The sequence below is a fragment of the Triticum aestivum genome, chromosome 3D, assembly GCF_018294505.1.
Source record: "Triticum aestivum cultivar Chinese Spring chromosome 3D, IWGSC CS RefSeq v2.1, whole genome shotgun sequence".
NCBI classification, from domain to species: Eukaryota; Viridiplantae; Streptophyta; class Magnoliopsida; order Poales; family Poaceae; genus Triticum; species Triticum aestivum.
The window spans coordinates 607719846-607740062 of NC_057802.1; the positions used below are offsets into that span (position 1 = coordinate 607719846).

The 20217-nt window shown below is 45.8% G+C and overlaps 2 protein-coding genes across 3 annotated transcripts; both read left to right on the plus strand.

Moving 5' to 3' along the window:
- Positions 1–1401: 1401 nt before the first annotated feature.
- LOC123075870 (F-box/FBD/LRR-repeat protein At1g13570) lies at positions 1402–4098 on the plus strand. Of its 2 annotated transcripts, none has more exons than XM_044498369.1 (4): positions 1402–1639; positions 2421–3265; positions 3362–3517; positions 3617–4098. In XM_044498369.1, the coding sequence occupies exons 2-4, from the start codon at positions 2447–2449 to the stop codon at positions 3884–3886; spliced, it is 1245 nt and encodes a 414-aa protein (XP_044354304.1). In that variant the 5' UTR covers positions 1402–1639; positions 2421–2446; the 3' UTR covers positions 3887–4098. The 2 variants fall into 2 exon arrangements, with proteins under 2 accessions (XP_044354304.1, XP_044354305.1); XM_044498370.1 differs by having other exon boundaries at positions 2426–3265.
- Positions 4099–12356: 8258 nt separating this feature from the next.
- Positions 12357–15393, plus strand: LOC123075872 (glutamate decarboxylase). Its single transcript, XM_044498371.1, has 7 exons — positions 12357–12642; positions 12730–12934; positions 13439–13639; positions 13735–13949; positions 14138–14391; positions 14477–14529; positions 14616–15393. The coding sequence occupies exons 1-7, from the start codon at positions 12557–12559 to the stop codon at positions 15105–15107; spliced, it is 1506 nt and encodes a 501-aa protein (XP_044354306.1). The 5' UTR covers positions 12357–12556; the 3' UTR covers positions 15108–15393.
- Positions 15394–20217: the final 4824 nt, after the last annotated feature.

Consider the following 20217-nt stretch of genomic DNA (forward strand, 5'->3'; position numbering starts at 1 on the left):
TAATATAACGTCTCTACATGTACACACGATTTTGAGCGTCCCTAGAAAGCTTCTCATTCCATGTAAGAAACGCTTGCAAGCGTGTCTACATGGGTGAGACGGTCCGTGAGGATACGCTCCAAGGACACTTTATTAAAATGGCTCTATAGTTGCCTAGAGATTGAACAATACGTCCCTAAGTATGAATTGAGCGTGGTTAGTGACTGTTTTGTTGTAGGGCCGACCCCTCCAAGCCGGACGAAAACCATAGGCCGAACACCACCGGGCGCTCGTCCGCCCTTCAGAAGGAGGAGGACACCGACTGTGGGCTCCCAGCCATGGCATCGAGCGGGAGAGGGGGAGGGGAGGGAGGGCCCGCCATGGCCGGAGTGGTGAGTGACGAGGAGGGAGGTGGACGCCGTAGTCGGAGTGGGAAATGTCGGGAGGGGTGGACGCCGGCGCTGTAGTGGCGCTCGGCGGGCTCAAGGGAGGGAGAGGAGCACCGCTCAGGAGAGGGAGAGCGTCGAGGAGATCAATGTTGAAGATGGTCAATAAAAGTACATATTGTTAGCTAATACTTGCGTCTTCATCATCCACACCATTTGGAGTTTGAAAACCTAGTGCATTGAGAGGAGCGCGTAAACCTAGTGTCACTTTCAAACCACAAATGAAGCCGAAAAGATGTAGATACCCCTGATCTCATGGTAAGTTTTTTTATTTTAACTGGGAATATCACATTTCATTATTGAACTTGGCTAGATATATAAATTGCTTGCTACAAAGCTTTGTGTACAAACTGGAAAATGACCTGATCGTCGGTCTTATGACTTGGATTCACTAACCATCCATGCACCAAATGCGGCAAGAGCCATGGGCGATAAGCAACCTTGCACCATAAAAAACATGGAATTTCTTTTCTTTGTTTTGAATGAAAGTGGGGAAATAGTCATACTTTGGGCTCATTCGGTTTGGAGGATTTCTATAGGAAAAACGTAGGAACAAGGATTGCATAGGAAAAATTTCTATAGATGCATTCGGTTTATAGGAAACGCGTACGGGGATTTAATAGGAATACTATTCATTTCCTGTGTTTTTGGAGGAATCTACACATCCACTCAAAACTCATTTTGTGCGTAGGAACAAGGCAGGACATTTCCTTAGGATAGCAAATGCCATCCTATCAAATTCCTATACTATTCTTAATTCCTATGTTTTGATTTCCTCCAAACCGAATGAGGCCTTAGACAAAAGAGTCAAACCGGCGGGAATCTGCGGAAAAAAAAATCCTACGCAGTGAACAAAATTTAAGGTGCGCATCTCTCCAACCCAGTCGTCTGTTTTCTTTTTGGGGGTTCGAACTTCTAACCCAGTATATGGCCCAGTGGCCCAGTCTCTCCATAAGCCCAATTCTGAAATCCCCAGCCCTGCAGCGCAGAGAGACCACGAGTCGCAGACCATTTTGATCCCTAGACACGGCACGGCCGCGGCGGCGGAGGCATCCGGCGTGGCGTCGTGCCTTCGTTCCTCGCCCCTCTGGATTCTGCGCTCCGGTTCGGCGGCAGCGCCGGCGCGCAAGCCCCAGGCCCCAGGTCGGAGCGGGCGAGCGGCGTCGCCTTCGTCCGTTCTCCGGCGCTCCTGCAGCAACTGAGCCACTCCGTAGGTTCGTTTTGTTTCCTGTTCTGATATATTTGAAATTCAAGACTTGTGTGCGTTGGGTTGATGAATTTGGTTCAATTGCTCTGGTGATTAAGCTATGTGGGTTATCTGATTGCTCTGTGAGTATTAACGACTAGCAAGATTGTTTGTTACTCAGTTGTTCACATGCTTGTTTATATTAAAATTGCTTAACTGAATCCAGTTTAGTACATGTCCATCATGCTTCTAGTTAATGTTGGAACTAAACATGCTGCTCGTGAATAATTTGGGTGCAAGTCCACATCTAGGTTAAGAACAGAAAGCTTTGTTCAGGTGCAAATTGACTCTGTCCTGAAGTAAAGTTGACAGAGTCTCAGTTATATACCCTATATTGTTTGTCCAGTCCATATTTTGCAATGCAAGGTTTACTTTCTTCCAAATTTTAATAAAATATTCTTCAAATGACGGCCCATGTATTCAACAAAAGAAAATCCCTTTCAACTTTCTGCGTGGCACATGTTTGCTCTTCAAGATCACAAATTAGGGTCTTTTAACACATGTAAAATGATAATGAAAGCTTTTCTCTTTATACCAACCCAACGCAGGAGTTGAGTTATGTTCTGCTCATAGAAACATAGCGGACTTGTTTCCCTAAACTGCCATATCTCCTTTGTTGCTTGTTTTCTGTTTTGCTATGAACAAGCAACTTACTTAGTGTACCATTTAGTTTCTGCATGTATTGTATTTTTAGTGATATGTGGTAGACTGCACGCTAATTTAGGCTCCCTGTATTCTGGAAATGCTAGGAAAGTTTAATCTGGATTCTGAAGCAATGAGTACCTGTAAAAAGGCCAGGGCGGAAGGTATATGTGTTGTGACTTTAGATAGACTGAGCAGCCTACCGCCAGAGATAAAGGGCAACATCCTCTCCCTTTTGAATGTCGAAGAAGCAGTTAGGACTTGCACCTTATCAAGTACTTGGAGGGATGCATGGGCTAATATGCCAAAAATATCTCTGCGCGATGGAAATTTTGCACGAACCAAGTTCGTTACGTTGGTCGATATGGTGCTATCACTCCACAAAGGAACTATAGAAGAGTGTCATATTTCAGGTAACAAAAATTACCATGATGAGTTCGGTAGGTGGATGCTCATGCTGTCAAGAAAATCACCAAGATCAGTTATAATCAAGTTGAACTCAGGGCCAATGTATAGGATTCCCTCATGCCTCTTTTCTCTCGGCGATCTGAAGTCTCTGCGACTGAAAAACTGCATTATCAGCTTGCCACGGGTATTCCAAGGTTTCAAGAGCCTAACTTACCTCAGCCTGAGCTTTTTCTCCTCCACAGACAGGGATATCCAAAATCTGATCTCCTTTTGTCCTGAACTGACTTATTTGAGATTAACTTCTTTTGAGGGCATCAAATGTCTAAACATTCAATCTCCTACACTGGAAGATCTTGTTGATGGGTACTTTGAAGACATTAATTTAGATGCCCCTAATCTGGAGGAGGCCATTCTCTCTCTTGATCTCAAAGCTAAGTCATATCAATTTGTTCCAATTCCGCATGACAAGGAAAGCCATGTCAAGCAGTCATTGGGAAGCCTGAGTGACATCGAAATGCTTTTAGTTGGTGGTTTTTTCATGAAGGTGAGCTATTATTTGCTCCAACATTACTATGGCCTTCTTCTGCCTTCTAACTAATGTGTGTTGCCATTTCCTTTTTTTTTTCTTTTCTTTTTGCAGTATCTATCAAAGGGGTGCATAGTTACGAAGCTCCCTGTCGTGTTTACTCGCCTAGAGGATATTTATCTTGTGATATGCCTTTCGGACCAGAGGCAAGTCTTGACCGCGTGTTCATTATTTCAGAATGCCCCCAACTTGAAGAACCTTGGGATGTTGGTATGTATGCCTCCAGTAAATCCTCTCCCTCCCTCGACCATCCAATCCATGTTCGTTGAGTTTACGGTACCTAATCGTTGTGAGAAAAAATATATGCAGAGTTACCCTTCGAGAACATGGGATGAGGATAAGGCTAGCATTCAAGAGCTTACCCTGCAAATGCAAATGGACCATCTCGTAACAGCTAGTGTGAAAGAATTTAGGGGTCGGGACTACGAAGTCGATTTCGTGGCAAAGCTACTGACCTGGGCACCTGCTTTGGAAGAAGTGAAATTAGAGTGGAAGGGTCAAATAGACCGCAGCATGGTTCTTACCAAGCTATTAGCTCTGCCGAGAGTGTCTCCCAGGGCCAAGGTCATTGTTACATGATAAGTATGCTATTAGCTCTGCCGAGAGTGTCTCCTATGGCAACTCCGTAGGTTCGTTTTGCTTCCCGTTCTCATATATTTGAAATTCAAGACTTGTGTGCGGTGGATTCATGAATTAGATTCATTTGCTTCATGAGGCCTAGTTGCGTGATTAAGTTATGTGGGTTATCGGATTGCTCTGCTAAATCTGCTAATGGAACTATTGCTTTCTTACTTTCAAAGGAACACCACATGCCTGATGCTATTGTAGTAGGCAACACAGATACGATATTTGAGAGCACTTCAAAGGATGATGAGCTTACCCAAAGGTTTGCATACATGGCGAACTCTCAATCGAACTCATGGCATAAACTTCGTCGACCTCAGTTATTTGATGATATGTCTATTTCTGTTGTCATGCTTTGTTTAGTGTGTCTGCTTTTCTGGCACTTGGATGCTCTTTTCTTTCTTCGTGTGCTCCCTTTTTGGGTTTGACGCTTGCTACTGGGGCTAGAGTTGTTGTCGAAAAGCATCTCCAACAGCCGTGCTATATATCGTGCACGCAGGAAAAGCATGTTTTATCGCGTGCGGAGCGGTTTGGCGCGCTCCAACAGACGCGGGAGATTCCGGCGCGCGGGAAAAAAAATATCGCGCGCACGCGAAAAAGCGGCCCGGCGCGCGGCGTCCGACGCGCGCGTCTGAGCCCGCCAACCGCCAGTCGAGCGCCTTCTTCTTCCCCGCCGCCCCCTTCTTTCCTTGCATCCAGCGCCCCGCCGCGCCATTCTACCGACGCCGCCGCGCCTTCTCCCCCGCCGTCGACATGCCGCCACGCGCCCGGAGCAGCTCCAGCTACCGTGGCATCCGTGTCTGCCCTTTCAGCATGTTCTACGCGGAGATCCGCTTCAGTGGCGTGCGTCTCGGTCTCGGGACATTCGAGATCGCCCACGAGGCCGCCCGCGCGTATGACGCGGCGGCGTGGCGCCTCTCGAGGCCACGTTCACAGATAAACTTTGACGACGCGTGGACGTGCCAGCAGGCGCAGGACCTCGTGCCTCCGCGGCGGCTAATAACCGACGAGGACCGCCGCGAACACCATAGGCGGGAGCGCCGCCTCCTCCCACCGAGGCGGACGAGTACTCCATGGCCGAGTGGCGCCAGCACTTCCCCCAGGACGTCGCCATCGAGAACGCCTTCTGGGCGGAGAGGAAGGCAAAGCGAGCCGCGGAACGGGCGGACAGGCGTACGCGGAAGGCACTGGCGATAGCGCAATGCAAACTGGGACATGCGTCGACCTTTGCTGACAACGATCCTCGGTGGGATGACGCGTTTCTGTCGTCGGACTACACCACTGAGGAGGACGATGACGAGGAGTAGTTTCTAGTATATTTGCACCGTAATATAGTTTTTGGCTAGCTTCGCCACTGGAATACAATGGTCGACTAAGTTTCATACTCCAAAATTTCAGATTTTTAAAACTTTTTCAAGTACTTTTCTGAATTTACTATTTATTTGGGTGCGCGTGAAACCATGTTCACCATCGTATTTTTGCTTGACTAGTACTCCCTCCTTCCTTGAAAGAGTGTACTTTAAACTTTGTTGGAAAGTCAAACTTTTTTATGTTTTTATACAATAATAGACCAACATTTATGCCATCAAATTAGTAGCATTAGATTCATGATAAAATATATTTTCATCATATATCTATTTGGTTTCACAAGCATTGACATTTTTTTCACAAACTCGATCAAACTTTAAGATAGTTTGACCCTTCAATAAAGTTTCTTTTTTGCGGAGTGACCCTCCAACAAAGTCGAAAATATACTATTTCAAGGACGGTGGGAGTACTCATTAGATGTGGAGTACTGTATGCTTATGTTGGGTGGCTTCAATGCTTCATTACATGAAGAATTTGTTAAGACTAATTAATACATACGATTAATTAGGGGAATCCTCGTTTCCCCTCACGTGCGGTTGTTCCTTTGGCAACCTCACAGGGGTTGCTTCTGAAATCGCGCTTCTGCAAACATACCTACAAACCGACGCCTCCCGAAGGCGCCTGTTTATGTTGCACTCACTCCGTCTAAAATAAAGTCTCAATTTTAGTATAATTTTGTACTACTTTAGTATAAATTGAGACATTTATTTTGGGAGGATGGAGTATATAACTAGCACATATATTCGTGCGTTGCAACTGAAGAAAAAAAAAATCCTATATTTAAATTTAGTTAAAATCACATTTGTCAGTAGAACAGAACGCCTTGTGTTGCTCTACAAATAAAACGCTAGTTGTTCTATCCATGAGAACACCCAACAATGCGACACAATATCATCAGGATGGCAAGGACGCACACGGTTTATCAGTCCATAGAAAATAAGATATGGTCCATTGAAGAGGATACATATTTAACTTGAGATGTAAGACCACATGCATAGTTTTATTTAAGGCGTTCTGAGCTATTTAACGTGTAACATTGCAGTGTGCCCCGCGCGGCTGAGCCGAATGTGTAACTTTTAGATCGGGGATTTAAACTCCGGTATTCATATTCCCTTCGGATCCGCACATCCAAAATTTCATTTTAAGTCCCAGATATGAGCCTCCCGGATCAAATGATGACGGTGATTTCGGTGCCGTTCTCTCTCTCTTCGGGGCATCATTTTGGAGTAGGTGCTGGCTAGATAGGATAAGAGGAGGAGCGGTGTTACATCTATCGCAAGGCCGCCGGCGGGTCTCGGCGGCATGGCGTGGCGGAGTTTTGGTGATGGACGCGTGTGGATCGACGTGCGCATGATGGTGGAGATGTCTGACGTCGCGGTGGCGTCGACGGTAGAATGGCCTAGCGAGATGAATGCGTTGATCGCACCTGAAGGTTGGACATCGGAAAATGGCAGAGGCCAGTTCTAGAGCATGCGCATGCGGTGCGCGCAAATGGTCTAACTAGACCGGTTGGTGCTCTCAGCTTGCCAATGAGTGGCTTGGTAAGGCCATCGAAGTATATGGTGTGTGTTGATGCAAGGTCAGAGTACATCATCAAGTTTGTAGACGTAGCGATAGTAGTTGCCAGGAAGGTGACTTTGGGTTGATCCATAATAATATGATTATGTGCATCGCTTGATGCAGAGGGTGGTGGTAATCATCCTCTTAAAAAAGAACCTTGGCCCACACAAGAAAAGAATGGCCAAAACTGTGTGGTGTGCTGCTAGCTAACTCTTGTCATTGTTATTGGGTTCAACTGTTCTGCGTTCATTTAAGTCTCTAGATGGTCTTGGCTGCGGTCAACTTTTCATGCAATGTGTTGGTTTAGTGGCACTAGTAGAAAAATGGCCTTTAGTCCCGGTTCATAAGGGCCTTTAGTCCCGGTTCTGGAACCGGGACTAAAGGGTCGTTACTAAAGCCTCCCCCTTTAGTCCCGGTTCTTACACGAACCGGGACTAAAGGCCCTCCACGTGGTCGCTGCCTGGAGGTCCATCTTTAGTCCCGGTTGGTAACACCAACCGGTACTAAAGAAAATTTTATGATTTTTTTTAAAAAAATTTTGATTTTTTTTTATTTTCAAATTTCTGAATTATTTTAACCTCTAATCTCTAATCACCCCTCATCACTGCTCAATTTAACCTCTAATCTCTAATCACCCCTCATCACTGCTCAATTTAACCTCTAATCTCTAATCATCCCTCATCATTCCAAATCATCTAACTTTCTGGACGGTCACCCCTCATCACTGCTCAATTTAACCTCTAATCTCTAATCACCCCTCATCATCTAACTTTCCGGGACTAAAGGCCCTCCACGTGGCCGCTGCCTGGAGGTCCACCTTTAGTCCCGGTTGGTAACACCAACCGGTACTAAAGGAAATTTTATGATTTTTTTTGATTTTTTTGAATTTTTTTATTTTCAAATTTCTGAATTATTTTAACCTCTAATCTCTAATCGCCCCTCATCACTGCTCAATTTAACCTCTAATCTCTAATCACCCCTCATCATTCCAAATCATCTAACTTTCCGGATGGTCACCCATCCTCTCACTACTCCAGCCTGAGCACGCTTAACTTCCGGGTTCTATTCTCCCTCGTTTCCAAGTCTGCACTTGTTGTTTTCCTGACAATAGTAAGATGTCAATCCTATTAACCCTCAGGAATTTAGCTTGAGCATGAAGTCACGCATTTCACTGTTTGAGTTTGAAACTATTGTTCTAAAAAACAATAATTATTTAGTAACACTAATATTTCTTGAATAAGTAGTTTGACCATAGTTTGACCACAGTTTGACCAGATTTGACCAAAATTCAAAAAAACTGAAATAATTATTTAGTAACACCAATATTTCTTGAATAATTAGTTTGACCATTGTTTGACCACAGTTTGATCACAGTTTGACCAGATTTGACCAAAATTCAAAAAAACTGAAATAATTATTTAGTAACACTAATATTCTTGAATAATTATTTAGTAACACTAATACTTCTTGACTAATACTTCTTGAATAAGTAGTTTGACCAGATTTAACAAAAATTCAAAGAAAAAATAGAAATTTGAGCATAACTTTTTTTCCTTTTAGAATTTGAGGATTCTAAAAATTTGCAAACAGGCCGTAGGCGGTCAAAATTGGATGCGGATTTTCGTGCTGAACATTTTGATATATTATACGTTTTTTTCTGACATCGTATGCAAAAATTATGGCCGTTTTACATTTTCCCTACACTTTTTGCAAAACATGTCCAAATTTAAGTTTTTAAATTTTCCTAACTAGTACATGTAGTAACATAACTACATCTGGAAGGATTTTAATTTTTGAAGTTTTTATCATTTTCTTTTGCTTCTTACAAAACTGAAAAGGCGATAGGGCGGGGGGGGGGGGGTAGAGTTTGAAAATGGGACCTTTAGTACCGGTTCGTGCCATGAACCGGTACTAATGCCTCAAACCCCATTAGTACCTATTGGTGGCTCGAACCGGGACTAAAGGTCTAACCTTTAGTACCGGTTGGTGCCACGAACCGGTACTAATGGGCATCGCACCCTTTAGTCCCGGTTCGTGGCACCAACCGGGACTAAAGGTCCCATTTGAACCGGGACTAATGCCTGTACGGTGCCCTAGCCGCTCGAACCGGGACTAATGCTCACATTAGTCCCGGTTCGTAATGCAACCGGGATTAATGCTCTTTTCTGGCCGAACCAAAGCCCTGTTTTCTACTAGTGTGGCACTTATGCCACTTGCTCGAATGCTTGCTTTTTACTTGCTTGTTTGAGAATTTACTTGCCACTTTGTATTGATTCGAACGTTAATGCCGTTGTTTATGCTTCCTAGCAATGGCGTCAGTAAATAGTCTTGATGATCCATAATTATAGAGGATCGCAGCAGTCTTCGAAGGTAGTATTTCACCCAAAATTATTAATTCGACACAAGGGGAGCTAGAGAATATTTATAAGCCTTAGTAGTTGAGTTTTCAATTCAACCACATCTGACAGGTCGCTTCCTTGCAGAAATTTATTACTAGCATAGTACTAGTATGATAATAGTGATAATAGCAGTAGTAACAAAGTAACATCAACAATAGTAGTAGCAGTTTTGTAGTGATTGAAATAACATCAACAATAGTGATTAAAGCAAAGGCAATATTGTGAAAGTGTAGGCATTGGATCAATGATGGATATTTGCATGAAATTCAATATGTCACATTCACGATCTAGAGCGATATACAATGGCTCTAATTCATCAACCATGTGTAGGCATGTATTCCGTATGTAGTCATACATGCTTGAAATAAGAACTTGCATGTCATCTTTTATCCTACCCTCCCGCAGCAGTAAGGTCCTAATGGAAACTAAGAGTAAGTAAGGTGCTCCTTTTAATAGAGAACCAGAACAAAATATTAACACATAGTGAATACATAAACTCCTCAAATTCAGTCGTTCCCGCAGAGTATCCCAATTATTGTGACCTTGGGTCTATGATTTAGAACAATAACAGGTGCACATATCTTGCAGATAGAATCAAGAACTCAAAAATATACATGAAAACATAATAGGTTCAGATGTGAAATCATGGTACTCAAGCCCTAGTGACAAGCATTAAGCATAGCAAAGTCATAGTAACATCATTATCAGAACACAGTGATCAAGCCCTAAGAAATTGACTCGATTACGTAAGAAATCTCATCCATCTCCATCACTGTCCAGCAAGCCTACGAAGGAATTACTTACTCCCGGTAGTGAGCATCATCAAATTGTTGATGAAGAAAGGTTGAGGATGATGACAGTGACGAATACCCCTCTCCGGAGCCCCGAATAGACTCCAGATCAGGCCTCCCGACAAAGAACAGGCGGTGACGGCGGCTCAGAATCAATGTTGGGGATATCGCTTATCGGGAACTTATCGGTCGACCCTCGTTGAGGGGTAAATCAGCCATTTTATCGGCATATCGGCTGATTTATCAGCCAATTTATCTTATCGGTTAGACACCGGTAAGCGATAAATCGGCCGATTTATCGGAATATCAAAGACAGTGCTCAGTATCATAAAATGCGATGAAACTTTGTCCCTGATTTTTTCTCAAGAAGACGGTATTTGTAGGCGTGGAATTAGATTAGACAGCCGCCCGTGGGCCCTACAAGATAGCACGGCGTGCACTAGGGGGTGCGAGCGCCCCTGCCTTGTGGGCTGCTGGTGGCCCCCCTCCGGTAGATCTTTGCACTAGTATTTTTTATATATTCAATAATAAAACTCCGTAAAGTTTCATCTAATTCTGAGAACTTTTATTTCTGCATCAAAAACAACACCAAGGTAGTTCTGCTTAAAACGACGTAAGTCCAGATTAATTTCATTCAAATCATGCAATTGGAATCCAAAACAAAAGCAAAAGTATTTGGAAAAGTAGATATGTTGAAGACATATCACTACCACATAGCAAGATTTCGCAGTTAAGCTAAAGGTCTTCGGATCTTTTAAAAATAAAATGTTTCGAAGGTTTTTTTTTTGTAAAAGACAACCCTGTACCTAGCGAGCGTCCTTGCTCGGGTTTACACATGGCTGCAATAAAGTAAACGTCGAATATAATTCATCAACTTCGGACTTCAAAGAATCCTCGGATATGGAGTTAATTCGGAAGATCCGATTCCTCTACGAAGCCGAAGACCAGAAGAAGCTGTCTCGAGGAATAATTTACGGTCCTCGGCAGAAAGACTAGTTCAAGGGCTACTGACGGTGTCCTAGATTATGGTTTTCTCGCCACGTCGGTCTGCCGATCATGGGCCAGGCCAAGGACCACCGACAATCAAAGAATGGACCGCATAGTTGTGGCCCTCGGTGTACTCAAGATGAAATCCTACGAAGACTTGGCACATACTTCAAGGCATATTCAAATATTCGGCATGTTTATCTCTAGATGCAACCGACCATGTGTAACTCTAGGTACCCCTCAGCCCCTATATAAGCCGAGAGTTTTAGTCTATAGAGGCAAGGCTTTTAGACTAGACTCATTCATACGATCTTGAGGTAGATCATCTTGTACTTTGTACCCCATCCATAATCAATACAATATAAGCAGGATGTAGGATCGTACCTCTTCTAGAGGGCCCGAACCTGGGTAAATACTGTGTCCCTTTACTTCCTGTTACCATCATGCCAAGATCACCAGTTCGGGACTCCTTACTAGAGATCTGCCGGATTTTGCTCCGGCAAGTACCTACCATCCCCTTAAAGAATAACTTATTTTAATTATAGTAATACCACTCATAATGCTTTGAAATAGCGATTCCAATTGTTTGAAAAAAGTTGAAACCACATTTTTAGCAGAAAGAGGCATTCACGAGTGCACCTTCTGTGTGTAAGATTTTGGTCCATAAACCTAGCAATCATATCTCGCTAAATAAAATGAAATATATAGTTGTCAAGAAGATGAGAAGGTGGTTTGTGGGAATCTTCTAGGCGAAACGGTCTGTGGGATTGGTCGGGTCCTGTTGTTAAATAATAATGGTTCCAACTGTTTTGAAAAAATTGAAACCACATTCTTTCCATCGAAAAAAATCTTCCATGTGTTTCCCCCAAAAACAAGGCTTTGATGAGTGCACCGTCGGTCTCCACGTCGGTGTCTAAGCTTTTTGCCCAAAAGCATAGCAATAATGTCTGTCTAAATATAATATAGGGAGCAACAAGATGAGAAGTTGGCTTGTGGCTTGTGGGCATCTTTTAGGTACGATCGGGGGTTGGTAGTGTAGCGGAGACGATGCTCTTTTGGTGAGCAGCTTGACGACCGATACGCGTGTCACCCATGTGAGAGCGTAGGAATCTATCTCCTGCATAATAAACACTAACAAATGGCAACGTCATGAGTCACCTGGCCACCTCGCCCCGCCACGCGTGCCACGGAGCGCGCATACGTGTGCCTCGCCGAGGGCCCCGCCGCCACCTTGCTTCCTTTTGGCGATATGTCTTGGTGCCTTCGAGGCTGTCGACAGCGAGAATGATCGATGGCGATGCTGACTGGCAGCGACCGGCCGAGCCGCACAACTCCACCTTCCCATGCACGTACACATGCCGGTAATGCTCCGGCGAGCTAATCCGGCTCTCTGTTAAATTATTTATAGTAGTACTCCACGGCCGACACTTCAGCACCACAAGCACCAAACACACACACGCCGTCGTTGTGACAGCAAGCAGGCCAAGCAGCGGAGAGCAGAGGACTTAGCGCCGGCGACCATGGTGATCTCGCACTCGAGCTCCGGCCCCGGCGAGTCCGCGTACAACACCTTCTCGTCGCGCTACGCCCGCGTGGAGCTCCCGAGGTGACGACCCGTATATCCGACCACCACCGCCGACCGGTCCGACGCCAGGGCGAGCCGTCTGACAAGAGTGTTTGTTGCCTCGATCAGGTACCGGATGCCGGAGAACTCGATCCCCAAGGAGACGGCGTACCAGATGATCACGGACGAGCTGATGCTGGACGGCAACCCGCGGCTGGACCTGGCGTCCTTCGTCACCACGTGGATGGAGCCCGAGTGCGACAAGCTCATCATGGACTCCATCAACAAGAACTACGTCGACATGGACGAGTACCCTGTCACCACCGAGCTCCAGGTCCGTGATCACAGTTTATTTGCACCACCAGCAGTAGTAGTAGTAAGAGCAGCAGTAGTAATTTAACTTCTAAGAATACTACTCAAAATTGATGCCACAATTAGTAGTTCTAGTAAGTGACGTCACAATTGATGTCCCTTGGTTGAGAGTCTCCTGTCTGAACCGGTTTCTAGCGGATAAAATTCCACCGTAGATATTTGATTGGGATGCTTGCCCGTATTATTCTTGTAGTAGTTGCTATACCACGTATGTTGTGTTACACATATACCGCATTCTCTCTTCTTCGACATATATATGTAGGATATCTATTCTGGAGGTCCCACAACAAGTGACTAGCGGGTATGTTTGGAGTCAAAAAGTAATTTAGCTAATATTCCTCCTCCTGCTGCTGCTCCTATATATGTATGCATGTTACATTGATATGCATCATTGGAATGCACGGAGAAGTTATTAACCTTCAGCACGTGTACATGCATTTGCTAATTATGTGTTTGCAATTTGCAGAACCGTTGTGTCAATATGATTGCTCACTTATTCAATGCACCGATAAACGAGGATGAGAAAGCTATTGGAGTCTCAACAGTTGGATCCTCGGAAGCAATAATGCTTGCAGGCCTTGCGTTCAAGAGGAAGTGGGCAAATAAAAGGAAGGAGGAGGGGAAGCCATATGACAAACCCAACATTGTTACTGGTGCAAATGTTCAGGTACTATTGTTGTTGTTCTGTGGAGTAGAATATTTTCGTTTTTACCACAGTGTGTACTTTAAAGGTGCCTCTCGTAACCTCTCTCATGTTAATAGGTTTGCTGGGAGAAATTTGCTAGATATTTTGAAGTAGAATTGAAGGAGGTCAAGTTAACTGAAGGATACTATGTAATGGATCCTTTGAAGGCCGTTGAGATGGTGGATGAGAACACTATATGTGTTGCAGCCATCTTGGGATCAACTCTCACTGGAGAGTACGAAGATGTCAAACTATTGAATGACCTTCTTGTGGAAAAGAACAAGGAAACGGGGTATGCATTTTATCTGCTTACAGTTGTGTCCCAATTAGGCAAATTGCTTTGAAATTGTTCAGAAAAGATGCATCATTGTTGTTAAGGCATGATAGCGAATTAGTGATGGATACTGACTAAATTGTTTTGTTGAAGTATAGCAAAGAAACATAGTTGGCATATGTTTTAACATGATACACATAATGCAGGTGGAATGTGCCAATCCATGTTGATGCTGCTAGTGGAGGATTTATCGCTCCTTTCCTACATCCTGAGCTTGAGTGGGACTTCAGGCTACCATTGGTGAAGAGCATAAATGTTAGTGGACACAAGTATGGCCTTGTCTACCCTGGTGTTGGATGGGTCGTTTGGCGGAGCAAAGACGATTTGCCCGAAGAACTCATTTTCCATATAAACTATCTAGGGACAGATCAGCCCACATTTACACTGAACTTCTCCAAAGGTCAGTATTAATTGTTCTGTAGTTGAGCATGAATCCTCTGTTATATGCCGTTTCAACAACTTAAGTACATGCCATTTTTGTTCAGGTGCAAGCCAGATAATTGCACAATACTATCAACTGATACGCCTTGGCTTCGAGGTATGTTCATTTTCCCTCATTTTAGGACTTGAGAGAACTTTGGTAATTTTATCATAAGTTATGTCTTCGTGTTGACTTGTTGACAGGGATACAAGCACATCATGGAGAATTGCCAGGCGAATGCAGCCGTGCTGAGGGAGGGCATGGAGGCCACTGGCCGATTCAGCATCGTGTCCAAGGAGGACGGCGTGCCATTAGTCGCCGCCTCGCTCAAGGACAGCACCAAATTCAGCGTGTTCGACGTCTCTGAGAACCTGCGGAAATTCGGCTGGATCGTGCCAGCCTACACGATGGCTCCGGATGCGGAGCACGTCGCCGTCCTCCGTGTGGTCATCAGGGAGGACTTCAGCCGGAGCCTCGCCCAGCGGCTCCTCGCGGACATCAACAAGGTCCTGCACGAGCTGGACGCGCATGCAGCCCATGCCATTAAGGTCACTGCTCCTACCGCAACACAAAACGGCAATGGCGTCGACGGCGACGACACCGTGACACAGAAGAGCGTCCTGGACACCGAGAAGAGGTTCGTTGCGGCCTGCATGTCCCTGGTAAAGAAAAATAAAAAGACTGGAGTGTGCTAAAGGGCATGCTCAGACGCACGCTTGAAGGTCATTTGTATGCCTATGTATCTATAATTATTTTGTACGTGGATTACACTCCCTGTCAGCTTGCTAGAGATTAGTGCGCAGGGCCTCTGGTTCTGTACAGTACATGACACCTCTCGATGGTGGTTATGTACGTATTTGTTTTTTGCTTTAGTTATGCCTTGAAATGTTACGTGTTTGCTGCATCCTTTAGTTTTGTACTGAGATGATTGTACATGTGGCTTGTTGGGCTTTGCACCTTATATAGAAGCTTGACGATATACAGAGAGGATAGCTATCGGATTGGACTTGCTTCCTTCAAGCAGATTCGGTTGCCCGTTGTCAATTCAAGATTACATGGGTGAGCCCCATAAGCAGAATTCAAACATGGATGCACGTAAAGATTAGTTCAGTAGCTAGCTATAAGATCAAACCCAAAACTATCCCTATCAAATCAACACAATAACTGGATGCTTTTCCAACAACTGGATTTGTTCCTAAAAAGGGAAAATGTAAAACCCCAACTTTAGAAATTCTGTCACTATCAAGTTTCACTTTTTTTAGAAAAGGAGGAGGACCCCCGGCCTCTGCATCTGGGCGATGCATGTAGCCACTTTATTAATTATTCACACAAGACCTTACAAAGTCATACAACAGTAAGACTAAAGCCACCGTCTAGGCAACACCCGTCGCTACTCCTATCCAGTTGATGAAGGGATGCTGATAGTCTGGGCCTAATACCAAACAGACCTCGCAGCCAAACCTAACATCTAAGACCTGAGGTCTCAACTAGGACTCCTGCCGGGTATGGGGCACCCACCAGTCCGGCGCACTCCTCAACCAGGACGCATGCCGGGTATGAGGCCGCCGCAGCCACCTGCCACCAATCCATCTTTAGTGTTGTACTATTGCATCTACCTTGCCCGGTCTAGCTGCCGTCGACGCCACCACGACGCCGGACAACGCCACCACCCTGCGCTTGTCCATCATCACACGCCCACCGCCGAGACCCCGCTGCTCCATGCCGCCGAGACCCGCCGTCGTCGACGCGAGAGAAGGCACACCACACCGCCTCACGCCTCTTTCATCCGGCGCCGCTCCACAACGATGCCCCCAATAGGGAACACGACACCGCAGCGCCGCCATCGTCCGATCCGGTGATCTTAGGATTTCTCCCGGAGCGGAACGAGCAGGTTGACGATAGTTGCTTGACGATGCCTTCATCAAGGTAACGACGTAGACGCCGCCCTCGCCCGCCATGACCGTAGTCGGCTCGGTTTTCACCGGCGACTATGTCTCCCTAACTCGCCGCCGGTGCTAATAGTGGGATCGAAGATCCGTCACTACGAGCCTGACCAACCGCCTTCGGTGGAGAAGGCAGCCACCACCACCATGCCCGGGCCAAGAGACCCGGACGTCCTCGTGCCGCGAAGATTACCCAGGGGGATCTCCTCTTGCCGTTGTCGAGACGAGGCGCAGCCGCAGTGGATCTTGATCTAAAACCCTCGGGCCCAAATCAGATCTCATCGCAGATAAAATCTCATCCGCCAACGGCAGCCGGAGATCTCCTGGCCACCGCCAACCCGTTGTGCACTGCCGTTGGAGGAGGAGGGAGATGGACGCCGCTGCCCCCATGTGTTACCTATTGGAAATATGCCCTAGAGGCAATAATAAATGGTTATTATTGTATTTCCTTGTTCATGATAATTGTCTATTGTTCAAGCTATAATTGTATTGACTGGAAACCGTAATACATGTATGAATACATAGACCACAACATGTCCCTAGTAAGCCTCTAGTTGACTAGCTCGTTGATCAATAGATGGTCATGGTTTCCTGGCCATGGACATTGGATGTCGTTGATAACGGGATCACATCATTGGGAGAATGATGTGATGGACAAGACCCAATCCTAAGCATAGCACAAGATCGTGTAGTTCGTTTGCTAAGAGCTTTTCTAATGTCAAGTATCATTTCCTTATACCATGAGATTGTGCAACTCCCAGATACCGTAGCAATGCTTTGGGTGTACCAAACGTCACAACGTAACTGGGTGGCTATAAAGGTGCACTACAGGTATCTCCGAAAGTGTCTGTTGGGTTGGCACGAATCGAGACTGGGATTTGTCACTCCGTATGACGGAGAGGTATCTCTGGGCCCACTCGGTAATGCATCATCATAATGAGCTCAATGTGACTAATGAGTTAGCCACGGGATCATGCGTTACGGAACGAGTAAAGAGACTTGCCGGTAACGAGATTGAACGAGGTATTGGGATACCGACGATCGAATCTCGGGCAAGTAACATACCGATAGACAAAGGGAATTGTATACGGGATTGATTGAATCTCCGACAACGTGGTTCATCCGATGAGATCATCGTGGAACATGTGGGAGCCAATATGGGTATCCAGATCCCGCTATTGGTTATTGGCCGGAGAGGTGTCTCGGTCATGTCTGCATGGTTCCTGAACCCGTAGGGTCTACACTTAAGGTTCGGTGACGCTAGAGTTGTTATGGGAAATAGTATGTGGTTACCGAAGGTTGTTCAGAGTCCCGGATGAGATCCTGGACATGATGAGGAGCTCCGGAGGTGAAGATCGGTATATTGGACGAAGGGTATTGGAGTCCGGAATTGTTCCGGGGGTACCAGGCTATGGCCAGCATGTCCGAAAGGGGTTTCGGAGGCCCCGGCAAGCGTTGGGGGGACTTATGGGCCAAGGGGAAGGGGCAAACCAGCCCACTAAGGGGTTGTGCGCCCCTCCCAACCCCTCTCACGTAACCAGGAGAGGTGGGGGCGCCACCCCTAGGGCAGCCGCCCCTCCCGGCTTGGGGGGCAAGTTTCCTAGGGGGTGGGGGCGCCCAAACCCATCTAGGGTTTCCCCTGGCCGCCGCCTCCTCCTCTAGATCCATCTAGAGGGGCCGGCCCCCTCTTCCCTTCCCCTATATATAGTGAGGGGGTGGGAGGGCAGCCACACCCTTCCCTTGGCGCAGCCCTCTCCTCCTCCTCCTCCGTAGTGCTTAGCGAAGCTCTGCCGGAGAACCACGAGCTCCATTGCCACCACGCCGTCGTGCTGCTGGAGTTCTCCCTCAACTTCTCCTCTCCCCTTGCTGGATCAAGAAGGAGGAGACATCCCCGGGCTGTACGTGTGTTGAACGCGGGGGTGCCGTCCGTTCGGCGCTAGATCGGATCTTCCGCGATTTGAATCGCCGCGAGTACGACTCCATCAACCGCGTTCTTGTAACGCTTCCGCTTAGCGATCTTCAAGGGTATGAAGATGCACTCCCTCTCTCTCGTTGCTAGCATCTCCTAGATTGATCTTGGTGACATGTAGGAAAATTTTGAATTATTGCTACGTTCCCCAACAGTGGCATCATGAGCTAGGTCTATGCGTAGATTCTATGCACGAGTAGAACACAAAGTAGTTGTGGGCGATGATTTGTTGAATTTGCTTACCGTTACTAGTCTTATCTTGATTCGGCAGCATTGTGGGATGAAGTGGCCCGGACCGACCTTACACGTACTCTTACGTGAGACAGGTTCCACCGACTGACATGCACTTGATGCATAAGGTGGCTAGCGGGTGTCTGTCTCTCCCACTTTAGTCGGATCGGATTCGATGAAGAGGGTCCTTATGAAGGGTAAATAGCAATTGGCATGTCACCGTGGTGGCTTTTGCGTAGGTAAGAAACGTTCTTGCTAGAAACCCATAGCAGCCACGTAAAACATGCAACAACAATTAGAGGACATCTAACTTGGTTTTGCAGGGTATGCTATGTGATGTGATATGGCCAAAAGGATGTGATGAATTATATATATGTGATGTATGAGATTGATCATGTTCTTGTAATAGGAATCATGACTTGCATGTCGATGATTATGACAACCGGCAGGAGCCATAGGAGTTGTCTTAATTTATTGTATGACCTACGTGTCAATGAAAAACACCATGTAATTACTTTACTTTATTGCTAATCGTTAGCCATAGTAGTAGAAGTAATAGTTGGCGAGACAACTTCATGAAGACACGATCATGGAGATCATGATGATGTAGATCATGGTGTCTTGCCGGTGACGAAGGTGATCATGCCGCGCTTCGAAGATGGAGATCAAAAGGCGCAAGATGATATTGGCCATATCATGTCACTTTATGATTTGCATGTGATGTTTGTCATGTTTACATCTTATTTGCTTAGAACGACGGTAGCATAAATAAGATGATGCCTCACCTAAATTTCAAGAGATGTGTTCCCCCTAACTGTGCACCGTTGCGAAGGTTCGTTGTTTCGAAGCACCACGTGATGATCGGGTGTGATAGATTCTAACGTTCGCATACAACGGGCGTAAGCCAGATTTACACATGCGAACCACTTAGGTTGACCTGACGAGCCTAGCATGTACAGACATGGCCTCGGAATACAAGAGACCGAAAGGTCGAACATGAGTCGTATAGTAGATACGATCAACATGAAGATGTTCACCGATGATGACTAGTCCGTCTCACGTGATGATCGGACACGGCCTAGTTGACTCGGATCATGTATCACTTAGATGACTAGAGGGATGTCTATCTGAGTGGGAGTTCATTAAATAATCAGATGAACTTAATTATCATGAACATAGTCAAAAGTCTTTGCAAATTATGTCATAGCTTACGCTTTAGTTCTACTGTTTAAGATATGTTCCTAGAGAAAATTTAGTTGAAAGTTGATAGTAGCAATTATGCGGACTGGGTCCGTAAACTGAGGATTGTCCTCTTTGCCGCACAGAAGGCTTATGTCCTTAATGCACTGCTCGGTGTGCTGAACCTCGAGCGTCGTTTGTAGATGCTGCGAACACCTGACATACACGTTTTGATGACTACGTGATAGTTCAGTGCGTAATGTTAAAACGGTATAGAATTGAGGCACCGAAGACGTTTTGAAACGTCGCGGAACATATGAGATGTTTCAAGGGCTGAAATTGGGATTTCAGGCTTGTGCCCACGTCAGGAGGTGTGAGACCTCCGACAAGTTTCTTAAGCCTACAAACTAAGGGAGAAAAGCTCAATCGTTGAGCATGTGCTCAGATTGTCTGAGTACTACAATCGCTTGAATCGAGTGGGAG